General features: G+C 43.2%; 2 protein-coding genes across 16 annotated transcripts in view; one reads left to right on the top strand and one right to left on the bottom strand.

Moving 5' to 3' along the window:
- Positions 1-573: 573 nt before the first annotated feature.
- Positions 574-9,676, bottom strand: C7H21orf58 (chromosome 7 C21orf58 homolog). 4 transcript variants are annotated; one of them, XM_064718663.1, is made up of 9 exons: positions 9,629-9,676; positions 9,322-9,387; positions 8,578-8,635; positions 7,127-7,194; positions 6,004-6,147; positions 5,060-5,174; positions 3,268-3,398; positions 1,715-1,854; positions 574-663 (listed from the first exon to the last, which is right to left on the bottom strand). In XM_064718663.1, exons 2-9 carry the CDS (start codon positions 9,382-9,384, stop codon positions 648-650), a joined length of 735 nt encoding a protein of 244 aa, XP_064574733.1. In that variant the 5' UTR covers positions 9,385-9,387; positions 9,629-9,676; the 3' UTR covers positions 574-647. The 4 variants fall into 4 exon arrangements, with proteins under 4 accessions (XP_064574733.1, XP_064574736.1, XP_064574735.1 ...); XM_064718666.1 differs by having other exon boundaries at positions 1,715-1,851; XM_064718665.1 differs by lacking the exon at positions 9,629-9,676 and adding an exon at positions 9,537-9,608.
- A 2,468-nt stretch (positions 9,677-12,144) lies between these two features.
- PCNT (pericentrin) overlaps positions 12,145-17,621 on the top strand; it is a 70,099-nt gene continuing 64,622 nt past the window's right edge. For all 12 annotated transcript variants that reach the window (XM_064717667.1, XM_064717662.1, XM_064717664.1 and 9 more), the window contains exon 1: positions 12,145-12,288. In XM_064717667.1, the coding sequence (XP_064573737.1) occupies positions 12,235-12,288 (54 nt within the window). In that variant the 5' untranslated portion in view covers positions 12,145-12,234. The remainder of the gene's footprint in view (positions 12,289-17,621) is intronic.

Here is a 17,621-nt window from a genome sequence, read left to right as displayed (position 1 = left end):
GGGCAGCCTCTTCCAATGTTTTCAGTCAAGAATTTCTCCCTAATATTCAATCCAAACTCACAACTTGAGGCCATTCCCTCTGTCAGGTAGAGAAGTTGTAGAGAGCAGTAAGAACCTCAAAGACAACAGAGCAGAGAGGGCAAAGAGCAAGGCAGGCTTTACATAGTAAATAAATTATTCATTAATTGTTTTTGGAACACAGACAGCTTCCAGCAGTGATAGTTACTATCTTTTCTTCATTCCAAAATGAAGAATTGAGGTCCCTGGGTTTTCTTAATCAGGCTCACTCACAAACTGCAGCAGGCAAACCCAGTGTACAGATGTTCTCCACTCTAAAAACAGAAGGTGGGAATATATTGACAAAGTGCTATAAAATCATCATTCATCTTTCTATATTAAGCAACACCAGGCTGCTGAGAGCATGAAAAAGTGTTGCCTGATAAAAACTCCATGTGAGCCTTTCAAGAAGTCATAAATAAAACTAAAAAGAACAGGATAACATGGGCATGGATTAAAGCCTGTCCTCTGGGGAAAAGTAAAGGAGGGAAAAGTGCTCAAGAATAAGACATGTCAATGGCTGAGGAAGAACAGCAGGATTTTATTGGTTTTAGAAAGGCTCTGGTCCACTTGCAGAGGGTCCTGTACTGTCAGTATGTGGGCCACCTGCAACAAGAAAAATGGAGTTATTGTGTTTAGTAACAGCCTGTAGTGCTGCAACTGCAAAAAAACCAAAGTGTTTGGTCTCATACCTTGTGGTGGCAGGCAGCTGAAGAAGAGGAAGAGCAAAGTTTAAAGGCCATGACAAGGCCATGACAAGCCCTACTGATTCCTGCAGGGAATTGCACTGATCCTGACAGGAGGCAGGGGTTCTTTACTGGCTCAGATTACAAACCCGTGCCAAGGGGAAATAGGTAGAAATGCTCATCCCTTGTAATCCCATTAGGGAAATAATCTGTTCAGGAATTCAAATCCCCTGCTAAAGAGGGCTGTGCAGACACCCCTGCCAGCAGGTCACCCGTGCCCTGTTCTCCTGTTCACTGAGGCTCTGAAAGAGCCATGGACAGGAATAAAGGTGGAGCTCTCAGCGTGTCCCCATGTCACCCCCACCTTCCAGGGTCTAGAAAGGGGCATTTCTTCACCAGCCTTGGCATGTAAGGACTTCCCAGCACCTAGGAAGCCAAGCAGGGCAGGCTCAGAGGAAGCACAAAGCAAGTGAGCCCCTGGAGGAGCTGGCTGTGCACAAGGCTCAAGGGCTCTATGGATTTGGGAGCATCCTGGGGAGAAGTTCAAGGCAGAATTCATCCATTTCTGCACTTTAAACCCACCCCCTCCAGCTGCAAGCATGAATTTATGGCAAAGGCTCAGCACGATTTCTGATACTCCCCTCCCTCTGCACCATTTCTCTTAGCTGGTGGTTTGGGTTTTTTTTTAATTTTCCCAGGAATCTCTGATTAGCAAATGTCCCAGCAGTGCTTGGAGAACATAAACCCTGCTGGGACCTTTAGGACTTCCCCATTCCCTCCCCATCCCCGATTTATGTGGCAGGTGAATGCTGGGTTCACAGGGACACCCAAAAGGCAGGGTGGGAGACACAAAAGGCAGGGTGGGGGATCTCTGTGATGCTCCCCCTTGTCAGATGCCCACATTTATCCCCCAGACTGCCCTGGCAGCCCAGCTGGGCAGGGGAAAGGGCTGCAGGAGCATGTTGACTCACAGAGGCTGGGCAGAGGTGCTGCTCCAGGGCTGTTCTGTGCTGGGGGGCACTGGGAACACCCCCGTGGGAGGGTAATGGTGGTGGTGGTGCACCACAGGCACCTTGGGCCTCTCTGCTTTCATAGCAAGCTGCAGGTCCTTCTTGGAGAGAGACAGACAAAGGGTGGCTTGGGAATGGAGAAAAATGCATTGGCAATATCCATAGAGGCCATACTACTTTGCTGGTTTGGATTTAAGTTTGCATAAGAGTTTTGTCATCCTGATTTTTTAAGATTTTCCAAGCCTTCTGATGTTTACATTCTTGTAACAAACTTTCTCACACGCTTTCTGTAAATAACTCATTGTTTTGCATTCTTTTATAGAAGAGGAGAAATTTGATAGACTGCTGGTTTGTCCAGCGTCATTGGAGAGGTGGCACTTTCTCCCTCCAATCCACTGTCACTTTTGGAAATCTATAAATGTTGAAGTGAGAAAATAAACTTCCCTTTTTTCACCTTGATAACAGCAGTGTTGTTTTGTTTCCTATAGTGACAGTTTTAGTATGTTTGGTACAGCAGTGCTTAGTGGTGGAGTTATTTTATTTAATGCACAGTAGTCTACAGTTAATTTTTATTATTTTAGACTTTTAATTTTTTTTATTATTTAGATTTATGCACAGGTAAAATGAGGCTGTTGAAGGGTGAGTGGGTTTTGCTGACTATCTTTTGCTTTTTTAGCTTATGGATTATTTTGTAGGTGGGGATTACACCATCTGGATTTGTTTGGTATTGTTGGCAGTGCATTGTTGAGGTGGCAATCGGCATTTGTTGGTTTTTATTTTTAGGAGCTTTATTGTAGATGGATTTTTTGATAGTTTGGGTAAGGGGTTTAATTGCTTGGCGTTTTTTGTTTTTACAGTTATATAAATATTATGTATTTATATATAATATTTATATAACTATAAAGTTATATATTATAATATAATAATATTATAAATAGTATATGTTATATTATATATATTAATATATATTATAATAATGTGATATATAAATATAATATAATATAATTTATATATATAGACATATATTTATATATAATATTTATATAACTATAAAACTATAACTATATAACTGTTACATATAAAATTATATATATATATCTAACAGTTATATGTAACTATATATAACTATACATGTAGTTATTTTAAATGTTTATTTGAGGTTTTTTGGGGCAGAAACCTGTGCCCCTCATGGAGGGGGGCAGGGTTCCACTCAGCCACCCCTTGTGAAAGGAAGATTTTTGGGTATGTCTGGAAAAGAGTCTGCAGGTTCCACTACAGAAGGTCCAAGAACACTTGGTGACTTCAATTTTCACCTGATCCTCAGACCCCAGTCCCCCCAGTTTATTCCATTAGTCAATGCCAGGGAAATGCAGCATGCCAGGATGGCCTGCAGAGGAAGGTGGGCATCAGGGCATGCTCTGCCATCTTTCCTAAGGTGCAGTGTCCTCCCCAGTGCTCTCCTCTCCCAGCTCTCCCCCTGTGTGCTTTGGCCAGGCCTGGGTGTTGTTTGTTACCTGCTGGGGGACATGAGCCATTGCCCCCCCAGGCTGTGTGAGCAGGGCTGGCGGCAGAGCCTTCAGCATCATGTTCTGCATCATGATCTGGTGCATCTGAGCGTTCTGCATCAGCATCATCTCCACCATGTCTGGGAAGAGAAAAGAGTAAGAGCTTTATCCACAGCTGACAAGCAGCATAGGCAAAATTATAGAGTCCTTCAGCACAGAGTGGGCACTGCCACAGAGGCAGAGCAGCTGAAAGGGGGCACATTGTCCTGAGCTGTAAGGTGTGTGTGTATTTTATTTGCCATCTATTAGGAGTAGGGCAGTTCTCTTCTGTTCATTGGGCAGTTTCTTTTATCTCTTCCACAACCCATCCTCCCTCCAGAGAGATCTCTTCTATTAATAGGCCACTGAGTGTCCCTGCACGGCTGATAAAAATTACATCACCCCATTGTAAGGTGCTCCACCCAGAAAGAAGAGCCAAACATCCCTACCTAAATATAATCTGAGACTTACAACAACAGAGATAACCTTTTCCCACTAAATTCCCAAAAGAACAACTTATCTCCTCCACTAGATTCCCAGAAAAATACCAAACCCATCTACACCACCACCAGACATTCAAAAACAAACCTACACCCTTCTACAGAATCACTGCTTTGACAAAACCACATCTGTCACTCCAAGAAAACTACAGCCACCATTTAATCAAAACTCCTACCAACACCCTAACCAACAGTGCCAAGTCATATTCTACCTCTGTCAGTAGCTTCTTTTCTAGTCTTTTTGTACTATTATTTTAATTTTCCTAGTAAAAATCTGTTATTCCTATTCCCATGTCTTATGTGATAGTGCAGTGCCACCTTGAGTGAGAGCCCACTGGCTCATGGAATAGAAAAGTTTGGAAAAGACCACTAACATCATCAAGCCCAAGCCTCAATCACTCATTTCACACACATCAAATCTCCTTACAGGATCTCTGGGATACAAAGGACTTGTGCAGTGTAACTAATTCACGTGGGGAGGAGTGAAGAGGGAGAGGGGAGAAAAAAAGAAGGGAAAAAATAATGAAGGCAACTCTCATTTTCCTTTTTACTGATCATACAAAAAGTAGTTCATATGTAGCAGCTTTAGAGAAGTCATGAGTGGATTTGGACTATTTTGGTAACGGAAATATAAACTCTGATTCAAAAACCCAGACACTTGGATGTAGTATGGGCTGGGAAATACTGCAGTTCCATGACTGGAGATTGCTGGGTGGGATGAAACTTTGGCTGAAGGCTGAGCCAGGGAAATTGTCCCAGGTTTTATTTCATGTATCGTTTCACAGTAGCATCCACCTATGTTTAGAAACAAACTTTTATTGGCATTGCACTATATTTAGAGCAACACTTTCAGATGTTGTGTCTTGTTTCCAAACACAGGGTACAAACAAAAGCCTGAGGAGATTGGACAGCAGGTTAGGAAGGAACAAAAGAATAAAACCAGATTTTAGAAGCCTGTTTGCCCATTCCGGAGTCACCCCTGTGAATGTCTTTGACTTTGTTCATATTTCTCAGTGCCACGTGTTGAGCTGTTCTGCTTTCCCAATCTCCCCTAGAGTTTGCAGTTCCTTTTTCTTTAGTTTTAGCGATAAGAGTTTCACAACTGAATGCTTTCACAACTGCTACCCATCCCACTTAGGAAGCACAACTCCCCAATCTCCAGCAGCTCATTAAACAGCACATCCCTAACGAGCTTGGAGCCCATGCCATGTCCCCTGCCAGGCCTGGTGGCAGGAGCTGCTGCTCTATGGAGCGTTTCTCACCTTCCTTGATGCTCCCAGGACGGGGGGCTGCCAAGGGCTGGGCTGGGGGGATCTGGGTGATCACAGGGGAGGGCTGAGGCAGCTGCTGGATGATGGTGGCAGGCTGAGCTGGCATCTGCAACAGGAAGGGAAAACGGACAAGTCAGGCTTGGTTCTGGCCAGCTCCCCTGTGACGGTGTTCACAGGGGTCCCAGGATGAGGGAAGAGATGAGGATCTGATTCCATGTTTCACAAGGCTGATTTATTATTTTATGATATATATTATATTAAAACTATACTAAAAGAATAGAAGAAAGGCTTTCATCAGAAGGCTAGCTAAGAATAGAAAAAGAAAGAATGATAACAAAGACTTGTGTCTCAGAGTCCAAACCAGCTGACTGTGATTGGCCATTAATTACAAACACCCACATGAGACCAATCACAGATCCACCTGTTGCATCCCACAGCAGCAGATAACCATTGTTTACATTTTGTTCCTGAGGCCTCTCAGTTTCTCAGCAGGAAAAACCCTAAGGAAAGGATTTTTCATAAAAGATGTTTGTGACACTCCCCCAGCTATGGGAATAGCAGTCATCTGCCCAGGCTTCAGGAAAACTCTGGGATCCTCATGGAGAAGCTGTTGGGGCTGTGGGCTGCCTGAGCAGGCAGTGATGTGCATTAGAAAGCGGCTGGATGCTCAGGCTGGAGTGTGGGCAGCCCTGCCACTCCTTTTGCCATCTTGCTCCAAGAGAAAACCACTCCCATTGTTAATTTTGGGGATTATTTGCAAGACAGCAAATAAGGTTTTCCCTTTTTTACCTTTAGGTTTCACTGCAAGGGTCCCATCAAAGAGCAAGAGGGATGTCTTCCCTTTTTGTGGGATGAGCAATCCCATCCAGCTCCCAAATGATTGCCAGCTCAGACTGGCACAGTGCTGGTGGTGTTTTCTAGGAGCCAATCCTTACTGTCTGCTGGATAATCCTTGGTGGCTCCACTGGAGAAGCTGGAAAAGGGATCTGGTAGATTTGTGGCAGGGCAGCTCTGTGGTCATGGCAGTGTCCCCCATCTGGTGCAGGTGGCTGTGAAAGCTCTTCCAGAAGGTGCTGCTCCTGCAAAGTCATGTATTTTTTTTTTATTTTTTTAAGGAAAACCTGGACACAGCAAGGCAGACATTATGGTTATGCTCCCTGGACTAAATGGGATCAGCCCCTAGGAACCTGCAACAAGGACACTGCCAATGCCTGCAAAAGCGTAAAGAAAGTTTTCCTTGCCACAGATCTTGAAACATAAGCAAAAAGGATTGGGGGGGGGAATGCACAGCACAAGCTGCCAAAAGTCTGGGAAAACATTTCAATAATAGTTGGTGATGGTGTTCACAGGGTTGAGAGAAGAGACGAGGATCTGACTCCATGTTTCAGAAGGCTGATTTATTATTTTATGATATATATTATATTAAAACTATACTAAAAGAATAGAAAAAAAGGATTTCATCAGAAGGCTAGCTAAGAACAGAATAGGGAAAAATGATAACAAAGGTTTGTGTCTTGGACACAGTCTGAGCCAGCTCACTGTGATTGGCCATTAATTAGAAACATCCAATATGGGCCAATCACAGATGCACCTGTTGCATTCCACAGCAGCAGATAATCATTGTTCCTGAGGCTGATAAACATTTTGTTCCTGAGGCCTCTCAGCTTCTCAGGAGGAAGAACCCTAAGGAAAGGATTTTTCATAAAAGATGCCTGTGACAATAGTTGGTATCCTCCACAAGCTAGGAATAAATAGCAACTACTGTTGTGTCTATTTGGCATCACTAAAAATCCCTTCTTTGCCTTCTGGCACAGAAAGTTTATGGTGCAGCAGCTCAGGAGAAGCAGAATGACCCCACTGCAGTGCCTGGAGCAGGTGCAAGCTCCCTCAGCTGTAGTGAGCAAAGCCAAGCTGCTCTCCAGGCTCCTTCCCTGATTAGCTGGCCCAGCCTTTATATCCCAAAGCAGCAGAGCACTAAACCCTGCCCAGCCCCAGAATTAAAGGCCAGGACAACCCTGAACCCACATCAGCAGTGGGTGTGCAGGGAATTGCTCTTACCCTGAGCTCCTGCAGCAGATTTCTCCTTTGCCTCAGGGCACTTTGGAGCAGGTCCTGAAGTCTGTTCCCTGGAAGAGGAAGAGTCTCCATTATCTCCCCAAAGGATCACAAAGACAGAGCTATTACAGCACCTGTGTTATGATACCAATGTGGAAAATGTGTTATTGGATAGCTGGGTGTTGCATATGGGTAAAAACCTTACAAAACAAGAGCTTGTTACCTTTTTAAAATCATGGCTCAGGAATGCTACTTGGCTAAGCAGAAAAGGACTGTGGGAAAGTGACTGAGCTGAATCAGGGGTAGAAAATGAAGTTAGATAACCATGATGTGCTCACACTGTGGTGCATGGTGGTTGGTTGGATTATGTTTGTTATAATTTTAAACTATGTAAAGTAAAGGCCTAACTGCTCACAAAGATCTGGTTTTTGCAATAAAGGGACTCTCCTTTGCACCTGCCTGGGGACTCAGTGTTGCTCTGCTTCAGCAGCTTGAGTTCCTCCACAAAGGGCTTGGGCTGCTTTTCTTGTTCAAATACATGTGTGGATAATGACTTTATGCCATGTGCAGCCACAGCTGCTCAGCAGCTCTACAAAGGCAAAACCCCTCTGAAAAGAAACTCTTAAGATTGCTCTTTAAAGCCTTCTTTTAACCTCCTGGTTTAGGAATCCATTTCAGGCTGAAGGTTTCTAGATGTGCCCTGTGCATGCAGAGGATGCCTGTCTGTAGTAAAAGCTCCATCAAATCTGGTTTGAATATCAACTTTTCTGGTTCCATTTTGTTCTGCATCAACTACCTTTTCAGTTCATGCCACACCATGGCTGATTTTGAAATGAAGATAAGCAAGAATGTTCTCATATACCTTGGAGCCACGCCCGGCATCTGCTCTGGAAAGCACCATTTTGTATTTTGAAACTGTAAATTGTTACAGGGGATTTTTAAAAGTGTTTGGCCAGAGCATGAGAAAATTCCAAGTACCTGTGCATCACATCAATGAATGGGAACACACAGTACAGTCCAGAAATATCACAGAGCTTCTCTTGGTGGCCTTGAATCCATGGACAATATAAACAGTGCATGTGCCATGCAAAAAAATTAAGCGTTCCTCTTGCCTTTTCAGAGTCACCCAAGCCAAGGAAATTACAACAGGGTGTACTCCTAGGTGTAAGAGCTAGGACAAACTGGATCCACATCACTTTGCTCCAGCTGAGAGGCTAAACAGGATAAGATGAGCCTTTGCTGGGCAGGAAGGCATCTGATGTGAGTGCTCAGCTGGTTGTTCACTGCCCTTGGTCAGGAGAAAAAAAAATAGCTGAAGAAACTCAAAAGATAAAAAGCAGTTAGCTCACAGATGAAGGGAAGAGAGGGGATCATCTCCTGAGGAACTCATGCCTGAGAACATAAGCAAGCCCTTTCCAAAATATGCCTAAAATTAGAAGAAATGCTTCTCTTACTTGCAGCTGGGAGAGACAAATCCATCTTCTCTAGGTTCTCCTGTTCATTTTCTAGTCTCTGTTGGCAGAACCATAACCAGAACTGGTTATAAGTCAGGCAGAAGAGCTCACAAGGATTCCCAAGCCTATGGCATGGGCTTGGGATGGAGGAAATAGAGCAGGAGTGGAGAAAAATGGTAGTTCTTAAAGAAATATGAAATGTTTAATTACAAATCCAGTTACAGTAAAGAAGAGTGATGCTTCCAACTGTCCAGGCCATTTCAGACCTTAAAATTGATAGCATAGTGAATCAGGAGACAATTTATTTTGAAGGGCAGAGAGCTGCATCATATGAAGAACTTGATAATGTTGAGTTTGGGCTTCCAAGATCTGGACTCCTGATTCAACAAAGGTCTGACCAGGCAACACATCTTATGTGAAAGCAGCCATGAAATTGCCTTAAAATAATCTGAGATTTTCTTTACCCAAGATTTACTCCTAAACTTTGCCTGTCCCAGCTCAAACTGGCTTTGAGCTGACTGGTGACATCTGCCATAAAATCAAAGCCAATTTAATTTACTGTAGGTCCATGTAAACTTGCAGAATGTTATTTATGAAAGTGACAGTGAGTAGTAGCACTCCTCAGAGTATCTCAATAGAGTTAGACTATAACATAATAAATTTATGTTAAAATTTAGTGTTAATGCTTCAACATGCAAGAGCAGAAAGCAGAGCAAAGGTGACCCTGCAGAATGGTTCCCTTACCTTTTCCAGGAGTTTGAGTTTCAGCCGTGTCAGCTGATCCAGCACTGAGGGATCTGCCATCATCTCCTGGAAGAGCAGGCAGGCAAATCAGGTTAAAAAGCTAAACAGAGGCAGATGGGTTTTCAGCATTCATTTTTTCCCCTCCAGAATCTTCACAGAATAATTCCATTATTAAAAACCAATAACACAAGATGAGTAGAAACTGAGAGAAGCACCTAAAAGCTTCAGCTTCACTCCCAGGCCAGAATGACTACAGGCTTTCACAAAATCACACACACAGCTTTTCCTGCCATTTCTCCCCACATACTTCTGTGCTGCAGGTTGTGATGCTCACAGGAAGGCAAGCTGAGACTGAATATTTATTTTTCTGTTCCTGATGGTTGCTATCCTTCCCCTGGCAGCATCACTAAGCCTGTGCTCTGTGTTGTTAGAGACTTTTAATTAGCACAGAGTGTCTTGCCTGGTTGCTAAGTTTATAGTGTCAACAGGTAACATAAACAATTTCATCTCCAGGCACAGGAGCTTGTGTACCTTGGGTAAAGCAAATGCTCGGCACATTAGTGGACAAGAGAAAAAAAGAGAAATAAAAGCCTATGGTTCTTTGAAACAAGGCCAGAAAATCCTCTCACGTGCCAGCAGCTCTCCTGGGAAACATCTCTGAGCCCATTTCTGTACTTGCAAAACCCAACAAAATTTTTCTCTGACATCTCTGACCCTGCCATCTGAGCAGCTGCAGCAGCCTTTGACAAGGCGTTTCCTATGTTATGCCTGCAAACTGCATCAATGTAGTTTGTTTCTGTGCTTCTGGGAAAGAAACCCATCCCTTTTTGATTGCTGCTGAATATTGAGCTGATTATTTTACCACCAACTGGTTTAGTGCAGTGCCCCTAAAAGCTGAATTTCTAGAGCCTTCATTGCAGTATGAATGGAAGGCCACAAAATAGTTTGGCAAAAAGAACCAGTTATGAGTGTTGCATTAAAAGTATAGCACCATATACTGTGTGTATGTAAGTATATACACATATATATGTGTATATAAGTATAGTGTGAAGCAGCTGAATTTACTAAAGAGGAAATGAAGAGAAGTTTGTGCTTGATGTGACAGGTATCCCAGAGGAAATCCAATACTGGGGAAAAAAAAATTAAAAAAATTAAATTAAAAGGCACTTTGCAGCAATCCTGCTAAAGGATCTCTCTTTCCCTTCTTTTCTCTTTTTTCCACACTTGGTCACATTGTGATCCTCGCTCTTGGGATATCTTACAACCTTTTAATTAATGTGGTGCCAGGAATGTGCCAGCCACACACAAAATCTGGCTGGAAGGGATCTGGAGCTAACACTGAATCCCAGAGAAGGGATCACACTGGAGAATGAAAACTCAAAAGAGCAAAACCAGACAAATGTAATCCTACAAAAGAATAACAGGTGTGTTACATGCCCCTCACAGGACATCATTATTCTGCTCTATTTAGCAGGGCTGAAGTCACAGTTTGGACACCATGCTCATTTTTGGACATGGTGGTTTAAGAGGGAAAGAGAGTCCAGGAAATAAAAAATAAAAAAGGGTGCATTTAAAAAATGTAGCATCTAAGGAAGGCTTTAAAGAACTGGCTTTGTTTAATTAGTAAGTAGATGGTGAAAAGAGGACAGGCCAGCGGGTTTTAAATAAATGAGAGGATACAATCAAAGAACAGGATGGAGGTGGGGGAGAGGGGTTTGTCTGGAAAAACACAAGCATTTGGCTTAATGAGGAAGAGAAAACCTGATAAAAAAATCTTCAAGAAAAGAAAGAAAAAAAAGAAATGAAAGAAATCCTCATTAGCCACTAAGGGAAATGATGGAGCAGCCATTGAAACAAAAAAAACTTTCACACAGGTTGTTTATGAACAATTCACTAAGACATTTAATCATTCAGACTTTGTCTTTTGGTACTGCCCTCGAGGCAGACAGGCTTTTTAATGCTTGCCAATCCAGCCCACTGCTCTGAGTAACACTTTTGACTAAAGCCTGTGTTTTTATAATTCAATTATTTCAAAATACAAAAAAGCCAGCAGTGTTGTAGCTTCAATAAAGAGAGGAAAAGGGAGTTGGTACATTTGGACATCTGGGGTCTTAAATTTATGGCCCTTCAAGGACGTTGGAGGAGATAGAAGATTCCAGAGGAGACAGAAGCCTGGAAAGTTTGAGACAACTCATGTGCAAGGAAATCATAAAGAGATTAAAGAATGACAACCAAATCAGCATGAAATCAATAACCAATACAGCACAGAACACTGATTACTGAAGAGAATCATGCACCTTAGAACCAATGAACATTAATTTATTTATTCGCTGAAAATTTACAAATAAACAAAAAGGCGGGAAGGAAGCCACCAACCCTCCCAACACGTTATTGGCTGCCCTTAGCCCCGCCTCCATTTGCTACAGCCCTTAGCCCCGCCCCATTACCCTCCCTAGCCCCGCCTCCATTGGCCACTGCCCTTAGCCCCGCCCCTCCATTGAGCACCGCCCCTAGCCCCCGCCTCCATTGCCCGCTTCCAAATCCGCGCTCTCCATTGGCTGTCTCCCGCGCTGGGCGTAGCCGGCGGCCCTTTTGAAAAGGCGCTGGACGCTCCCATTGGTGGCTGCAGCGGGAGAGGGCGGGGCCAGCGATTCGCGCCGGCTAGCCCGGGGTATCCCAGCAGCCACTTAGCGGGAGCGGGCGGAGCCCAGCTGAGAAAAGCCGTCGCCATTGGCCGGTAGCCTTGGCGCGTCATGATCTGCGGCCAATGGGCGCGGCGCCCCGCCCCGCGCGGTGCGGCTGGCGCGGCGGCGGGCGGGGAGCGGCCCGGGGCGGCCATGACCGACGCTGCGCTGCTGCGGCCGCCGCCGGCGCCGTGAGGGCGCGGGGGGCACCGACCGGCCCGGCCGCCGCATGGAGGCGCAGGAGGAGGCGCGGAGGCGCAAGCTGGAAGCAGGCAGGGCTAAGGTGAGGGGAAGGGGTCCCGGTGAGGCGGAGGCTGAGCCCGCCCCGGTGCGCTGAGAGCGCTGTCGGGCCCTGCCTGCTTGGCCTCAGCCCGGCCCGGGTCTCTCCGCTCCCCTGTGACTCGGAGCTGGGAGCGGGGTGCCGGCCTGGGGGTCTCCCCGGTTGGGCTCCACGGGAGAAGCCGTGCCCAGCGCCTGCGGGGCAAATCCCGCTGCACAGGCATGGGAACATTCCCTCGGGTCAGCACGGAGCAGCTGTGAGCTGTGCATGTGCATTCAGCCTCTGCTCTCGTTGTTTCTCCTCCCAGCTCTCCCATTTTTGCCCAGGATTCAGTGTTTGTGCTTGGGATATGTAATATTGCACTGGGGATTGAGGATCCCGAAGAACAGGTGTTGTGTTATTGCTCGGCTGGCTCACTCCCTTGCCTTGGTGTCCGCAGGGAGGGCAGAGAGCTGGACTCGCTTTGGTGCCTTCCAGTCACGCCAGCAGCAAACACTTCATGAGCCTTGAACATTCAGGTGTAGTGTAGGGACTTGTGTGGAGCTCCCAGGATGAAGCTGATACATAAAGATAATATTTAGCGACTTGTGTAGAGTTATGAGGCTGATACATAAAGATAACATTCTCCGAGTAATTGTTACCTGCAGCCACGTGTTTAGCGCTGGTTGTGTGCTAACCCGGTTAGATCAACACTTCTTTGTTTTGGTAATGATGTTCAAGGAACTGATTGGAAATGCTTGCTTACTTTCAACATTTCTGCTGAGTTTTGAGCTGGTTTTGTCATGTTTCCCTTCTGGCTGTCCCGGCTGAATAAGGCTTTTTAGTTTTCACCATTTCAGTAAGAGTGGAATGGGAGCTATAGACAGGGTAGGGGGAAGTTTGCACCCATCAGATCTTTTCAGATCCTGCCTTTTCTGCAGGGACCCTGCCTGGATATCTGGCCAGGTGGCTTGGAGCTGTCCTGTGTTTGTGTTTCAGCTGCTTTCCACCAGCGCTGTGCACAAAAAAATCCAAGAGAGCTTTTGTGGAAGGCAGCAGAGCTGGAGCTGCAGCCTGGTGCTGGGCAGTGCAGCTCCTCCATCCCTGGCCTGGCCCTCCCTGATGCTGCCATGGATTGCACACTGCCTGCTCCTGCTCAGCAGCTTCTCATCTGCCTGCCTTGCCAGCCTTGTGCTGTGCTGTGAAAACAGCTGCTCAAGACAGAGCTCTGAGAGCAGGCGTTCCTAAGGTTGAAAAGTTACCTTAGTGTGGCCCAACCTGGTTAACATTTCTGTTAACCTACAATAATTCCAGGTGCAGGACCTCTTTGTGATTAGAAAAATGTGGCAGACTTGGCTTGAGTAAGTTATCAGCTCCCACCTGTTGGAAAACTGTTGTTTGCCATTAAAAAACAAAAAAGCAGAGACTTGCCTTATGTTTCAAGTTATACCTGCAGAGCCAGGATTTAATATACTATATTTATACTATATTTATACTATATTTATACTATATTTATACTATATTTATACTATATTTATACTATATTTATACTATATTTATACTATATTTATACTATATTTATACTATATTTATACTATATTTATACTATATTTATACTATATTTATACTATATTTATACTATATTTATACTATATTTATACTAATTATATAACTATATTATACTATATTTATACTATATTTATACTATATTTATACTATATTTATATTATATTTATACTATATTTATACTATATTTATACTATATTTATACTATATTTATACCATATTTATACTATATTTATACTATATTTATACTATATTTATACTATAATGTTATACTATATTATACATATTATACTATTTATACTATATTTATACTATATTATACTATATTTATACTATATTTATACTATATTATACTTTATACATATTTATACTATATTTATCTATTTATACTATTTTATACTATATTTATACTATATTTATACTATATTTATACTATATTTATACTATATTTATACTATATTTATACTATATTTATACTATATTTATACTATATTTATACTATATTTATACTATATTTATACTATATTTATACTATATTTATACTATATTTATACTATATTTATACTATATTTATACTAGTGCCAAATCTCTCTCTTCCCATTAAAAAACAAAGCCATCATTAGCAGCCCCATCAGTGCTGCTGCTGCACAGAATGCTGAGAGGAGAGGGAGAGTTGCAGAGAGGCAGAGATAGATGTGGTGCTTCCTCTGCTGATGAAAATATCACAGAGATCTATTCCCTGGCTGGCAGACTGTGGGCACCAGACAGCTTCCAAAAAGCTCCCAGGTGACATTTCCCCTTTTTGATTCCTCTCCTTCTCATTTTTCTAGTTTTCTCTGTGCTCCCCTCCTCATGGATGCAGCACAGTTGGAAAGGGAAGAAGCACCATGAGCAAGTGCAGGTTGTCTCTCCTAGAGCAGCTTAAGGTGATGCCATCCCTGGTGTGACCCAGGGGTGTTCAGTGCCCACCAGATCAGCTTTCTGAGCCATCTCTGGAGGAGCTGCTGGCAGCAGGGGACAGAGTGAGGCTGGCTTGTGTGAGAGAGGCCTCTGTTGTGGCAACCTGTGCAGTGATGTAACTGCAGTTGGATGCTGCTTCATCAGGAGGTGGGAAGCCTTGAGGGGCCCCTCCAGAAAATGAATTATTTCATCTTTAGCATCCTTAGATTTTAGTCTGCTAAGCAATGACTTGGCAGAGAAATTGTTATTATAATTATCTAGATGTTTTCCTTTTACCTGCACTTGCATGATTCTGTTTCATATAGGAATTTAAAATTCCATTTTTGAGATGCATTTAAGTTATCGCCTAATAATTTTAATAATAATGCCAACTGTTGTATTTATTGGAGATTGTAATTGGCAGCTAAGTGCTGACTGTGTCAGATCCCTCAGATTGCTGTTTGTAACAAATGCACTGCTGATAGCCAGGGCAGTAATTGAGAAACACAACAAGCTATTCAGAGCTGCTTTTTTCTCCTTGTTTGTTTCTACCTCACCTTAATTAGTCTGCATGTTGATCACCTGTGCCTCTCATTACAGAGTTCCCTGTGCCATACCTCAGGTGTGGGAAGTTTTGCTCTGCTTCCATTTTACAGTTGGGACCTGAAAAATGAGTGCAGGTTTTCCAGGAAGTTTTCTCACCTCATCATTTTGAGGGAGGTTTAGAAAATACTTCTTGGTTTTGTCTAAGAGCATTTCTTGTTTGTGTTTGCTGTATCCAGGAGCTGGGCTAAGGTTTATTTGAACAACCTGTTTCTGTTTGGTGCTGATGTGGTTTTCTGCTGTGTTCTCTCTGGGTGTTGGTTTTGGTACTAATTTCTGAAGCACATAAAGTAATACATCAAATTTTAACTGTCTGGTGCTGGTGAAATGGAGTTGCAGTGCTTTGGTACCTGCAGAAAGGTGTCCTTGTGGGGGACAGTGCTCTCAGGGTTCCTGTGGCAATGCTACATCTTGGCCAGAAGTGAAGCTTTCACCTTTGCATGTGCTTCTAGAGAGCAAAAGGAAAGCTAAATCATTCAAAACAGACAATGAGATCTCACTGTGCTGAGGCAGAGGCTGTTGTGTCTTGCTTTCTTCGCATTCACACTCAGTCCTTGGTGCTGGCTGTGAATTTGAGATTCTCTTACAACAACACTTAATTTCATGTAGCAGATGAAAGGCTTTGGAAACCTGATGTTGCTCTAAATAGAACTTTTCCCATAAATCTGGAGCGTGCCACTCGACACACTCCAATAGTTCCATAAAGTTTTGGTGTAGTGAGATATTTTTGCATGGCATGTATTATCATTTTAAATGTTTAGTGCATGTGAATGGGACAAAGTAAGTTTTATTTTCTTTGGCCTGTGCATTTAAAAATGTAGAGTGTTTAGGTGTTCAGTCATGCCAAGTCTTGATATTTTAATGTGAGATTCTTGGTCTCCCTTCCTGAATCAGTAGCTGCTCTCTGTAATTCCCAGTCTCTCTGCCTTTCCTCTTTTCTCCTTGTTTTACTCCTGTTTTCCCTTTTTCCCTGCTTCAGCAGTTTCCTGTACTCTCCATTTTCCTGCAGGTTTCCTGCTGCCCCGTTTCCCCATGTTATCAGGTTAATGAGTGCTGTAGCTATTTCTGACACACATTGCCATCAGTAAGTGCTGGAGCTGACACCTGGTTTCAGAGGATAGTATTTGTGTCTCACTGCAGCTTTGTGGTCTCTTCATTCTGCTTGTTAGCAAAGGCACAAGTCTGGCAACCTTCACTTAATCTGCATTTCAGTGTTACTAACCATAGGAATTACAGAAGGTAACCTTAAAAATTAAGTTTTTGTACATAAGAATTTTATCAGCTGGTAAGAAATTGATGTTTTTCTGCAAATGAGCCATTTAAACAGGCTGCTGGGTGTAGCAGATGTGTAACTGTGCACTTGTTGAATAGCCAAGCTGTCAGCTAGAAGTTCCTGTAAGGAGAGGGGACTGAACTGGATCCTTTTCACAAACTGAATGAGAAGAATGGAACAAGATTTTTCTGCAAGGTGGCTGTTTGACAGGAAAACCAAACTTTTAAGCTGTGGCTTTTCATATGAATTGCAGGTAGAACTTGGCAGTGATGTTTACATCCAGTCATCAGTTAACACTGTTTTGTCTCATCACAAGGATATTACACTGCTCTTGATAACCTGTGGTTTTAACCTTGAAGTCTTTTTCCTTATCAGAAGGATGTCTGGATTTCTGCTGTGTGGGAGATGTTACTTGGAAATGCTGCCTAAACACAATACTAGAGTTGAAAATAACAATAATCCTTTTTAAGCTGTTTAGGGTGTTAGGGAGAGTTGGGTAATAAATTGTCAGTGACATTCTTTACAAGTCCCTGGGGCTTTGTAGAGCTGTGATAGCCTGATAAAGTAGAGCATCTGATTCTTCAACAGAAGAAATTAAAATGACCTGGCTTAATTGATTTTCTATTTATGTACTGGAGGCTGCTTTCTGGCGAAGAAGTTTTGCTGTGTTCTCTTAAGGGGGTGGCAGGGAAGGAGCATTAAAATCAGCGGAAGTGAATCCTCATCTCAAAGCTTACGCTGGCTAAGACCTGTTTAGATGTATCTGTAGGGGTGTGCTGGTGCTGGCACCATGACAAGGGGCTCCTTGTTTTTGCTGGTCTTGCAGAAAAGCTGCTCAATTCTTATTTTTTCCTAATGCTTCTATTATATTGATAAGTCGTTCATTTACTAATTTGTCTTGCTGTAATTCTGGGTTCTTATTGACACACAAAGTTTCACTGAGTAAAACTTTGATTCTTGTGTGGAAATGAGCCTT

Source organism: Zonotrichia leucophrys, chromosome 7 (genome assembly GCF_028769735.1).
Source record: "Zonotrichia leucophrys gambelii isolate GWCS_2022_RI chromosome 7, RI_Zleu_2.0, whole genome shotgun sequence".
Classification (NCBI taxonomy): Eukaryota; Metazoa; Chordata; class Aves; order Passeriformes; family Passerellidae; genus Zonotrichia; species Zonotrichia leucophrys.
The sequence above is the reverse complement of the archived record's forward strand: the minus strand, read 5'-3'. Positions and strand labels throughout refer to the sequence as shown.

Excerpts from the sequence above, each read along its gene's own strand:
- C7H21orf58 (XM_064718663.1), bottom strand. The coding sequence starts at position 9,384 with ATGATGGCAGATCCCTCAGTGCTGGATCAGCTGACACGGCTGAAACTC. Across the intron at positions 7,195-8,577 it reads TTTGTCTCTCCCAGCTGCAA|GGAACAGACTTCAGGACCTG; the intron begins GTAAGAGAAGCA and ends TTCCTCTTCCAG. Across the intron at positions 5,175-6,003 it reads CAAGGATTATCCAGCAGACA|ATGCCAGCTCAGCCTGCCAC; the intron begins GTAAGGATTGGC and ends TTCCTGTTGCAG.